The sequence below is a fragment of the Pristis pectinata genome, chromosome 1 (assembly GCF_009764475.1).
Source record: "Pristis pectinata isolate sPriPec2 chromosome 1, sPriPec2.1.pri, whole genome shotgun sequence".
Lineage (NCBI taxonomy): Eukaryota > Metazoa > Chordata > Chondrichthyes > Rhinopristiformes > Pristidae > Pristis > Pristis pectinata.
In genome coordinates, this window is record NC_067405.1 from 124,454,428 (window position 1) to 124,467,298 (window position 12,871).

Sequence of the window (12,871 nt, forward strand, 5' to 3'; positions counted from 1 at the left end):
ACAGTACAGGCCCTTGGGCCACGATGTTGTGCCAACATTTTATCCTGCTCTAATATCTATCTAACCCTTCCCTCCCACATAGCCCTCTATTTCTCTATCACTCGTGTCGGGTATAGTGTGCATCTAGATGGATGCAATCCACACTGTTTGGGGAGCTGATCTTCAGCCACTGGGCAGAGGCAGTTTAGAAAGAGACCACTGATGGCATTCCCTGTGGCAGAAAGCAGAAAGACCTCTCTGCAGTTACCACAGCGAAGGAACTAATTAACCTCAAATGTTCTTGTATTGGAAGCTCTACCATCCAGCAATACAAGGAGATAAGAAGTAGCTTTACAGGTGCTTGAAGGCAGAGAGCCAGCTGAAAAATGATGACCTAAAGCACAGATAGTGGAGAACACAGGAGGCTCAGCTATGACGTGCAGGTTTTTCAGCATTATTGAGGCCATTCATAGCCCAAACACCCAAGGACCCATCCCACTGAGAGCCAAGCATAGGGGTGAACACATCAGGTACAGAGAGGCAGTAAATCCCTGATAGAAGGAACACTTCAAAGACCTCAACCATAATTCTGTTCTGACCATGAGATCCCTTGACTTCACCTCACAACAATCTACTCCAGCCAGATTGACAAGAAATTCATAAGTATACTGAGGCCTCCAAGAAAGAATATCCACAAATGAAGACCTTCAGCCACGAATCCTCGATCTGATGGGCCAGTGGAGGATATATCAGGGAACCTCAGAGATTCTGTAATGATGGGACCATCTTCAAGGAAAATGACCTGATTTTGTCCATCATTGCATCTATGAACTTCCAGAGCGGCACTACGTTTCACAGCACCTAAAGCAGAGTTCTCAGACATCGTTGTTGCTCCAATACCCTTACATCTGCACGCAACACGAGTGCTTTTAGAACTGCAGGAAATGCAGACCAAATGTCTGGTTGGGAAGCAGGCCGGGGCTCCCAAGATGGCGACGGGGGAGAAGTGGCGGAGGCGGCCACTGGGCGGCGGTGTTGGGGGTTCCCGGGCCCCGCAGAATGAGGCTGTCAGCTTGGTAGACGGCGGACGGTGATGGCCGCGGAGCCAGCGAGGCAGTGGACCGAGGAGCAGTTGCGGAGCGAGGATGTGGCTAAGAAGGACATCATCGTGTTTCTGCAGCAGAGCGCCTCGGAGCCGGTGAGCGGCTGGGGTGGGAGCGGAGCAGCGGCGGCGGCGGCGGGTCCCGGAGGCTCAGCATCGCCGCACGCGGTTTGGCCTTGTCCCGCCAGCTCCTGCAAAGCTGCTGAGCTCTGCTCCATGCAATCCCTGTTCGCACCCAGTCTTAAAATGTTTCATGTGCCGTGTTGCAAAGTTGCCGAACGCTGTTCTAGATTTTATATTTTCAATGCAAAAGTTACTTTGCAATTTCTATGCATTGAAAATAAAATTAAACTAAACTTACTTTAAATACAAAACGACTAGGTATGTGAGAACGTTAGCTATTTTGGGAAAAGATTTTCGACATGACATTGTATATTTTTTAATAGTTTCTAGGCGAACATAAGTTAATGGGAAATATCAAGAATGTTGCCAAGACTGCAAAGAAGGAGCAGCTAATAACTGCCTACAATCATCTTTTTGAAACTAAGGTAAAGGATTGTGATTTGAATATTCGTTGTCCACTTTGTTTATAAGTTAAACTGTATAAAATTATTTGATCAATAACTCTGAATTTCTGGTTTGCAAACATAAAAATGGTTCATTTTGAATGCATCGAATGCAATGATTGATATGCTAATTCCCCATGATGCTGATGTAATGTTTGATTTTTGTAACACCTTATGACACAAGCACTTGAATTAAGTTTGAGGTCATTGACCTAATGAAAGAAATATATAAAAACAGGAAAAGATTTGTCCATCCTAATACACATAATTATAATGTCAGGTGTATCTCACAACAAATATAGAACTAACATGATACCTGTAAGCTGTTTATTTTCAAAAGACCAGTTTTAAATGTGGAAACCCATTAGAAAAAATAATTTGGAAATTTCTTGTTGACTCTCTTAGGGTGATCAAAATCATTCCAGTTCTGATTGATGTTATACTGTACTTAACGCTTATACAAGGTAATCTTCATCACTGCTAGAACAAAATTATGCTCTTCTGTGAAGTAATTTAGCAAAGTAGCATTCAACTTGAGTTGAGCCTGTTATGAGCATCCACTGTACTGAGGGAACAGGTGTCAGCTGTTCCCTTTTTGCACAACTCTTGCCATTTGAGTTGGATGATTTTGGTTAAAGTCCCACCCTTAAGACTTGAGCCCAAGAATATTGGCTGACACTTCAGTGCATTACTGAAAGTAATGCCAATTTTTTGGGGGTGGCATGTTAAACCAAGGTTCCACATGTGCTCTGAAGTGGATGTAAAGGAGCTCTTGGCAGTATTTTAGTGGGAGAGTGAAGAACTTCCCTACTGTCCTGATTGATATTTGTTCCTCTTCACAAAAAATTGACCATCTGGATGCTATCACATATGATGTGTGTGAGAACTTGCTGTGTGCGTTTGAGCTGCTGCGTTTCCTCCATTTCAACCTGATTACACTTCTAAAGTATTTCATTGGTTCAAAGTGATTTGGGCTGTCCGGAGGTCACAAAAGGTGTTATATAAATCTGTTCTAACTGCAAATACTTCTTTAAAATTCTCATAACTTTTAACAAGATTCTGCCTTTGCTTAATCAGGCAATTGCAATCTCGAGTGTTATCTAACGAAAAATAATCCATACTCTGCATGTTATAAACCTGATCAAATCAATTCTTGAGCAATGTTAACCCCCCCCCCCCCCCCCCCCCCCCCCCCCCCCCCCCCTCCCCCCCCCCCCCCCCCCCCCCCCGCCCCGCCCCACTCCCGAATCCTTTCCAAATCACCTGGCATAAATGTTCCAACACTGAATACTGTAGTCTTACGGAGGCCATATCATGATTTTAAGCAAAGACAATGGTATTGTTAGCCTTGCAGAGAATGTCCCTGTAAATTATACCGTGCCACCCAATTGGTCTAGCCATTGTCTCATGACAATAGCCGTAAACCTGTAACAGTCTATGAATTATAATTTACAGAGTATTTTCTTTCACCACCTGTTTTATTGCTTTTTCCCCTGAATGTTGTACGTATGTTCAGTATTTGTCCATTTGCTTAATGATAAACAAGCATTGCTGGTCACAAGTCCAGCATTTCTAACTCTGCACTTTTGTGTCTCACACTCATTGTGGTATAAAATTGTAAACCATTCCCCAAATACCTAGAGTGAGAACATGAATGCAAATGGTGAAGTTATAGGTACCTGCAACAGCAATATCTTCATAAACATTGATTTGATGGAAAGAATTTAGTATAATTGGAACAGAGCATTTCCATAGTGCACATCTCCTAAGAACAGTTGTAGTTACCCCACGCCCCCTCTTTGTGACTTCAGTTCTTAAAGCTCCAGTACCTGTCCATCTCCTTTCTAAAATTATTTATGGAATCGGCGCTACCATCTTGTGCAACATTCCGGATCCCCATTCCATTGAGTGTGTGAAGCTAATTCCCATTCTCCTTTGGATTTTTGAACAATGATTTTGATATTGATTTACTCACCAGAAGGTAGTACAATTTCCCATTTACTTTATCAACATTTTTCATTGTCTTGAAGTTTCTGTTAGGTCACGTAAGACACATCTCTGTTCCTATTATAATAGTTCTATAATTTCCATCCTCCCTTCACTTAACTCCTCATGCCAAGAAACACTGTAGGGAAAGTAATCCTGTACTGTTTCTGAGATGTAAAATCACTAGTTTTTCTGGCTATTTTTTTTGGAATAAAACCCTCATTGTGTTCCTTGACCTGCAGCGATTTAAAGGCACTGAATGTGCAGAGAAAGTCACCCAGCAGCTTAAAGATGTGAAGGTCGGGGCTGCTCAGGACAAAGCAAAGGGGAAAAAAACTGAAGTGACCGCAAGTGAGGTTAGTATGTGAAATTGGGAGAGTTTGTTTCAGAAAATTAATGAATTTATTAAAAATTAATGAATACAAATATTTAAGATGGATCTGATTATGTAACTTGATTTATCAGAATTACATTTTCAACATGGCATTGTACAGTTAATCAGTAGATATCGTTAAACAGATCAACTTGCAGCTTCAGCTTTAGATTTTAAACTGTTTTATTAATGAAATTGCTATTGTTGTGAGCTTATAGCAGTACAGCAAAGACATTTGGGACCTGGGTGGACAATAGAAGAAATGGGCATCTATAACCAATTACATGAAAAATCTAAGAAGAAGGTGAATTGGAGGAGGTAAATTCGATGACAAATAATGTGCAGAAAATGGAAATAAGAGTGGGAAAGAAAAATTGATTAGGAAAAAGAAAATAAAGGCTAAGTTGTTTTTAGTCTGAAGCCTTTTTAAAATCCCCAACAATTTGCAATCTGAAGAACTGAAACTTTATTCTTTTAATCACTTTCTCAGTCAGAAGTTTTTAATTGTAGTGATTGAATATAATTACATCATTAAAAGGTTACTAATTTTATTATTAACCAGAGTTCAATTAAATTGTGGGGTGGCCCGGTGCAGTTTTGAACCAGGCTGAACACATCTACAGCGATTTGTAATTCAAGACGCACTTCATCCTCACTTCAAGTCATTAGCTGGAGTGTGCACTAATAACAGCACGAGACTTGGCAAGCTATGTTTATGTTTCAGAGAAAATTCTGGGCCTTTGCTTCAGAAATCTTTAATACGGGGATGCTAAACTTTTGTTACTGGAGGGTTATTTTCAGATCAGAGTAGAACAAGCCAAGAATAAATACCCCCACCCCCAAACATCGACAAGCCAGATAGCTGATATTTCAGCTGAAAAGCCTTGGTGCTGCCATGTAGCTGTACGATGAGTTCATTTTCCTTCATTATTGCAGTATCTGATAAAGAAGATGGTGATGTCTCGGAGAAACACAAGACCAGAGTCCGATGAACACTCAAACACCAACTGATTTCGGGTTAGGAGAAAAACGGATAGAACTGTCTGCAGGCTTCCTTTAGGAGGCCTGGTTTGAATCCTTTTCCCAGGTCATGGCTCTACAGCTTAGAGCAGAACAGATCATACAGTGGGTGGCTCTGTCCTTAATGACCTTAGTTCAATGGTTAAAAACCAGCTGTGTGTGTAAGCTCATGTATAAATAAAAGAGGACAGGGTTTACAGTCAGATCCTTCTGCTGAGACATTCTTGGTGATTGTCCCCATCTGCAGGCAATAGTTTGAGCTTCCCCAATCTAATGTTTTGCCTTCATTTTATTGCAGTTTCACTTATTTGAAATAATAGATTTGAAAGTTGAGAATAAGATTCTATTACAGCAGTTGTTACAGTGCCTTGTGATCATTTTCAGGAACCACCAAAGTATACCAAAACCATGTTGCAAAAAGGTGACAAAATCAACTTTCCCAAGAAGGGTGACACTGTCCACTGTTGGTATACTGGAATGTTAGAAGATGGGACCGTGTTTGACTCAAATGTTGCTTCTGGTAAGCAACCTATGGAACAGAACTGTTTTGCCAATTTGGGGTATGAGCAGTTTGTAAGATATGATGTTGCCTCTTGCACCAAGTGTTAGAACATAGAGCAGTACAGCACTGGACAGGCCATTCGGCTCATGATGTTGTGCCGATCTTGATGCCAATTTATACGAAATGTCCTCCTCCTGTATATCATCTGTATCCCTTCATATTCATGTGTCCATCTAAAAGCCTCTTAAACTCCACCAGACTGCTTCCACTATTACCCCTGGTACCCTATTCCAGGCACCTATCACACTCTGCATGTAAAAAAAACTTGCCCCTTGCGTTGCCTTTAAACCTCCCCCTCTACCTTAAAAGCACATCCCATGGTGTTTGACATTTCTACCCTGGGGAACAGATTCTGACTGTCTCCCCTATCTGTGCCTCTCATAATTTTATCAGGTCTCCCCTCAGCCAACATTCAAGGGAGAACAACCCTAGTTTGTCCAACCTTATAGCTGATACCCTCTAATTCTGGCAGCATCCTGGTAAACCTCTTCTGCATCCTGTCCACAGTCTCCACATCCTTCCTATAATGGGGCGACCAGAGCTGCACGCAATACTCCAAGTGCAGTCTGACTAAAGTTGTATATGGCTGCAGCATGACTTCCTTACTCTTATACTCAGCACCCCTACCAATGAAGGCAAGCATTCCATATGCCACCTTTACCACCTTAGCCATTTGCATAGCCACTTTCAGTGTACGATGGACCTGGACCCCAAGATCCCTCTGTATCCCTCAATGCTATTATGTGGCCTACCATTAACTGCATACTTACTCCTCTTCATTTAACCTCCCAAAGTGCAACACCTCACACTCCATCTGCCACTTCTCTGCCCATATCTGTAACTGATCTATATCCTGCTGTATTCTTTGATAGTCCTTTACACTGTCCACACCTCCACCAATCTTGGTGTCATCTGCAAACTTGCTAATCCACCCATCTACATTTTCATCCAAATCATTGATATACAGTATATCACAAACAACAGAGGTCCCAGCACCAATCCTTGTGGAACACCACAGGTCATGGGCCTGCAACCAGAATAACAGCTTTCCACCCCTACTCTCTGTCTTCTATGGGCAGTCCAGTTCAGAATCCAAACTTGCAATTCACCCAGGATCCCATGCATTTTTATCTTCTGAATCAACCTACCATGAGGGACCTTATCAAATGCCTTACTAAAGTCTACGTCGATGACGTCCACTGCGTTACCCTCATCGAGCACCTTTGTCATCTCCTCAAAATACCAAGCCATGACCTGCCCCACACAAAGCCATGCTGACTGTCCCTAAGCAGACCATGCCTTTCCAAATGTGCATAAACCCTGTTCCTCAGTATCCTCTCCAGTAGCTTCCCTACCACTGATGTGAGGCTCACTGGCCTATAGTTATCTAGATTATCCCTATTTAACACAACGTTTGCTACTCTTCAGTCCTCTGGAACCTCATCTGTTGCGAGTGAGGACACACTGATCCTTGTCAAAGCCCCACCGATCTCCTCACTTGCTTCTTTCAATATTCTGGGATATCTGCCATCAGGCCCTGGGAACATTCACCTTAATGCTTTTCAGAGGACCCAGCACTACCTCCTTCTTAATCTCAAAATGTCCCAGCATATTAGCATGCCCCTCTTTGCCTTCACTATCCTCCAAATGCTTCTCCTCAGTAAATACTGACACAAAGTACTCATTTAGTACCTCAGCTGCTTGATCTGACTCCAAGCACACATTCCCTCTTTTATCCTTGAGTGGAACTACCCTCTCCTTAGTTATCCTCTTTTTCTTAATATATATATAAAATGCCTTGGGATTATCTTTGACCCTGCTTGCCAAGGACATTTCGTGGCCCCTTTTGGCCTTCCTAATCACCTGCTTGAGCACATTCCTGCTGGCTTTATATTCTACAAGGGCCCAGTCTTATTTTAGCTTCCTAAACCTTTAGTATGCTTCCTTTTTCTTCCTGACTAAAGTTAGGACTTTTCAGGTCATCCAGGGTCCTCCATCCTTGTCCTTACCAGAAGATGCTGATCTGAACTCTGGTCAGCTGGTCTTTAAATAATTCCCATATGTCAGATGTGGATTTGTCCGACAGCAGCTCTTCCCAATCAATGCCCCTTAGCTCCTGTTGTAATTTGCCCTTCCCCAATTTAGTACCTTCCCGCAAGCTCCGATTTTATCCTTACTCATAACTATGCTAAAAAAAAATAATGAGTTGTGGTCACTATTCCCAAAATGTTCTCCCACTATCAGGTCTGTCACCTGTCCTGGCTCATTTCCCAAAACCAGGTCCACTATGTTTTCTCCTCTATTTGGACTCTCCACATACTGTTTCAAGAAATCCTCTTGGATACACTGAAGAAATCCCACCCCATCTAAGCCTCTTGCATGAAGGAAGTTCCAGTCAATACTGGGGAAGTTAATGTCCCCCACTATGACAACCCTATTGTTTCTTCACCTTTCCATAATCTCTCTACATTATCTGTTCCTCCACCTCTCGGTGGCTATTGGGGGGGCCTATAGTATAATCCCATCAGTGTAATTGCACCTTTCTTCTTTCTGAGCTCCACCCAAATTGCCTCTGGATGAGCCCTCCAGTATGTCCTCTCTTGAGTACTGCTGTGACATTCTCACTTATGAGTAGTGCAACCCCTCCACTTCTTTTATTCCCCTCTCTATAACACCTAAAACAATGAAACCCAGGAATGTTGAGCTGCCTGTTGTTGTTGAGATGGTTTCTCTATGGTAATAAACTGAATGATCAGCAACCACAGTTAAGCTTGTTGCCTAGGAGATATCTCCAGGGTGGGGAGAGCTGCTGAACAAAGAGAGGAGGAGATAGCAGTTTCCATCACATCCAACAGGAGGTAATGAGAGAGACAGTAGGATCCAAGCAATTTGTCAACACTTGGAGCAAGTGCTGCCAGTCCCCAGCAATGGCCCACATTCACTTTTCCCAGCTAGGGTCTAGTCCTGAGCCTCGCATGTCATGCTGAGTGGTCCCACTACTTGCCCCTGCCTGCCCAACACCAGTCCTCACAGGCAGCTTCTCCTGAATGATTAATAGCAGATAGTGGTGGTGTGTCACGGCAGCACGCAGCCCAAGTGGATGTCCGTTTTTAAAGTTCTGTAAGGAACATACTTGTGAATATTTGTACTGGAGGACTAAGAGCTCTGTAGCGAAATATCGCCCTTGGGGGTACTGGTATATAGCATGCATAGAAGAACTTCAATAGAATTAACTTTTAAGTCATGACTGGACTTTTTTTAACAGGCTCAAAAAAGAAAAAGGCAACAAAGCCTTTGAGCTTTAAAGTAGGAGTTGGAAAAGTTATCCGAGGAGTAAGTACATAATTTGGATTTTAATAACATAAATGCATGAGCCAAATCTGTCTTTAAATTAGTATTTGTTTCTGTTTTTATTTTCACTTCACTTGTCTCCTGCAGAGAAGGTGCTGATTTGCTTTGTTAATCGGCACTGGTAGTATATATTCCTAGGTAACCATGCGAGACCAGGAAGTAAGTGAATGCACAAGTTAACTATGGAGAGAACAACAACTTAATCTTGCAGGCATGCAATGGTCAAACACTTGCATTGTACAGCAAGTTTACAAGCAGGAATCTTGAGTATAATTTCCCTTGCATTACCAAAGGTAGTGACACTATTTCTAGCAAGCTAGCTTGACTGGTATCAGCAACGACCGATAATAAATGCGGGACTTTATGGGATGGATTGAGAATTATCATTATTAGGTCAGACCAATGGGGAAGATTCTTTTCAACGTCAGTACTTGCCTACTTTTTGCTGCCAGATCAATAGACTTTTCTCTCAACAGTGGGATGAAGCACTCCTGACCATGAGTAAAGGAGAAAAGGCCCGGCTACAGATTGAATCTGATTGGGGATATGGTAAGAAAGGGCAACCAGATGCCAAGTATCCTTTTCTCAATGATAGCCTTGTGAAAATCTTAATATTGTAGATGAGGAGAGTACTTCTACACAGACAATTAGTAATTTCAACAAAATATTGTAATTAAATGATTACCAGCTAAGTTATGCTTTTTGGTTCTGTTGTAATGTCTTTCTAGACAGAATTAACTAGTAGTTGTGGATGTTTGTGCTTAGTAGAAGAAATGCAGTGTGCAAATCTTGCAACAGGAGTCTTGAGTTTGCTGCTGTTTTTATTCAACAAGCACTTTTATCCGCTGTTGTTATTAAGTGGTAGATCCACAGCACTTGAGGTGAATAAATTTTCTAGACTTGCAATGCCAGTTCACCCCATAGAACTTTTTTGTTTATTTTTTGCTAATCTAATACCTTGCTTCAATCTTTTGATTTTGCTTTGTGGAATATCCTGTAACTCAACTCCAGTGCCATTTATCTGAGGTGATGATGTAACTTGAGATTGGTTTTGAATTTTCAGGATCTGAACTGATTCTCCTTAACTGCATAACAGGATTCCACCAAATGCTAAACTCATTTTTGAAGTTGAGCTCGTAGATATTGAATAACTCCAAATACAACGTCTTCAAGGTCATGCTTCAGAATATTAAACAGTCCAATGTTGCTCAAAAAGATCTCCGTAAAACAAGATCATTGAATGCTAAAATATGCATCTTCTGGACAAAATTGTGAATTTGTACAAAGCCTTACTGAATTTCAAATGTTATATATGATTACATACCACGCTATTGGTGAAATGTAACTGGTAATCATTTTGATTCATTTAAATTCTTTTACTGCAGACCATAGTAATGCTTGGGACAAGATGAAAATTGCCAAAACAAAATAAAGCTGTTTTGGGGCCACTGCAGATATTCTAACCTGTGAATTGTGTTGTTTTATTTAACAAAAAAAAATTGTATGGTGTTATTTATCCCCCAAGAGCCTTTTATACCTTTGCAGATTTGCCCATTGAGATCGTTTCTCTCAAATGGAGTATTTCACGCTCATCGTAATGCCTAAATCTAGGCAACATATCTGCACTTGATCTGTATCTAATGCTAAGAACAAGCATGAATGACAGTCAAGACAGGGCAGAGGTGGCTATTCACCCATACCAGCTCACAAGCAATCACCCTGCTTTCACTTCCCAGCTCTTACCTTAGTTTTCTACTTTCCTCTGCATCCATCTAATTCCATTTTGAAAGCAGTGATTGGGTTTGCTTCCAGTATTTTTCCGGATAATGCATTTCAGAACATGAGAACTCACCAGATAAATTTGTTCTATTACCTGTGATACTATCACCAATCATTTCAAATCTATGTCCTGTTTTGAGATCCCTCCCACAATGGGAACATATTTTTTCCATACTGTCCAGCTCTTTCATAATAATGAATGGCTATCAAATCACCTATAGGCTTTCTTAAGTGTAAGGAGAACAATCTCGGGTTCCTCCATCTGAGCACTTAAAGTCAAACGTCCTTCAGTCGGTTCTATTAATCTTCTCTGTACCTGCCCTGGATTGTTCCATTCTTTCTGAAGTGAGCAGGGTTGGATGCAGTCCTCTGGGGTTGAACCATTGTTTTGTAGACTCAGGACAACTTTTTGCTCAGGAATATTTGGCATCTAATAAAGTCCTATTCTGAGCTAGCACAGGGAACTGAATGTGCAGTTGAAGATTTGCAAGAAAACAGAGCAGGTGGAAATAGGACTGATAGGATTACTCAACAAAGAGCCAGGGTTGGACTTTCTGGTCTGTAAATAGTTCACAATTCTCAGTGAAATGAATAAATCAAGGACTCCATTACCACAGCAAGGAAGGGAGGATATCTTTAAAGCTGGTTCAAATAAGGCCATGTTGTTGGAGCTTAGAAACAAAAGGGGACAGTCACTTTGCTGGAAGCTCACTTCAGGCCTCTAATTAGCAGGAGATAAAGGAACAGATAGGGAATTTCAACTTCCCCAAAATTAACTGAGATCACTTAGTGTTAAGGCTTAGAGGGATGGGATTTTTAAGTACCTCCAGCAAAACATTTTGAGCCAGTACATACAGCAAGTCAGGTAAGGGACAGTACTAGACATTTTTTTGGGAAAGTAGCCAGGCAAGTGGTAGGAGTGTCGGTAGGAGTGTCAGTGGGAGAGAATCTGAGATAGTGATCATATTACTGCAAATTTTAAGGAAGGATGAGAAATTATGATGATGAATTGGGAGGTGGGGGATTGAAGTCCAATTTCAATAATAACACAGGACCTGGCAAAAGTGGATTACGACCAGCCACTTGCAGGCAAGTCTACAGGCAACCAGTAGGAATCACTGAAAATGAAAATGTGTTCCCATGAGTGTGAAAGGCAAGTCCAAGGAACTCTGCATGCCAAGATACCAAAAGTTTGATTTTTTTTTTAAAAAAGCTAACACAAACTGAAAACAGGAGAGGCCCAACAGAAGTATAGAAAGTGTGGGGGAGAAAGAGCAGGTACTTTAAGTAACTAGGAGGGCAAAGAAAGGGCACAAAACACCAGTGGCAAGCAAAACTTAAGGAAAATCCCCAAGTATATTGAGGGCAAGCACCTAGCTAGGGAAAGAGTAGGGTTCATTAAGGACCAAAGTGCCAAAATATGTTTGAAGCCAGAGGACATAAGAGAGGTCATAAATGAATACTTCTCATCCATGTTCACTATGGACACTGCAACTGGAGAATTTAGAGAAGTGGTGAAATTCAAAAATTATCATTGAAAAGGAGGTATTAAATGTCTTAGTAGACTTAAAGGTGGTACAACTACTTAAAACAGTTGTTGACTCACAGCATTGTGTGCAGCACTAATCACCACAGTATAGGATGTGATTGCACCAGAAGGTGCAGAGGAGATTCATCAAGGATTCAGCTAGGAGATGAGTTCAAAATAAAAAGTGCTGGAAACACTCAGCACTTCAGGCAACATTAGGACAGTGCCTGGGATGGAGTGTTTCAACCAAGCAGGAACTGCATAGGCTGAGTTTGTTTTCTATGGAGTAGAAAAGGCAGAGGGGGAAAACAGACCTGATAAAATTTTAAAAATTTAAAATTTCAATTTACAGTGTGGTAAAAGGCCCTTCCAGCCCAACAAGTCCACACCACCCATTTTAAACCCATTATTAACCTACCCATACATCTTTGGAATGTGGGAGGAAACCCACGCAGACACAGGAGAATGTACAAACTCCTTACAGACAGCGACAGGAATCAAACCCCAATCACTGGTGCTGTAATAGCGTCACGCTAACCACTATGCTACTGTGCCACCCCAAAATTGAGGTGTACAAAATTACAAGGGCCATAAAGTAAATAGTGAAAGACATTTCCCTTTAGAT

At 41.5% G+C, this 12,871-nt stretch overlaps 1 protein-coding gene and 1 long non-coding RNA gene across 2 annotated transcripts in view; one reads left to right on the forward strand and one right to left on the reverse strand.

The window, feature by feature from the left end:
- Positions 1 to 1,036, reverse strand: part of LOC127572182 (uncharacterized) — a 17,805-nt gene extending 16,769 nt beyond the window's left edge. The window contains exon 1 of the long non-coding RNA XR_007956600.1: positions 886 to 1,036. This is a non-coding gene — a long non-coding RNA (uncharacterized LOC127572182). The remainder of the gene's footprint in view (positions 1 to 885) is intronic.
- fkbp3 (FKBP prolyl isomerase 3) lies at positions 1,032 to 10,411 on the forward strand. Its single transcript, XM_052019101.1, has 7 exons — positions 1,032 to 1,177; positions 1,528 to 1,629; positions 3,876 to 3,989; positions 5,411 to 5,546; positions 8,854 to 8,921; positions 9,416 to 9,513; positions 10,036 to 10,411. The coding sequence occupies exons 1-7, from the start codon at positions 1,073 to 1,075 to the stop codon at positions 10,088 to 10,090; spliced, it is 678 nt and encodes a 225-aa protein (XP_051875061.1). The 5' UTR covers positions 1,032 to 1,072; the 3' UTR covers positions 10,091 to 10,411.
- The last annotated feature ends 2,460 nt before the right edge of the window (positions 10,412 to 12,871 follow it).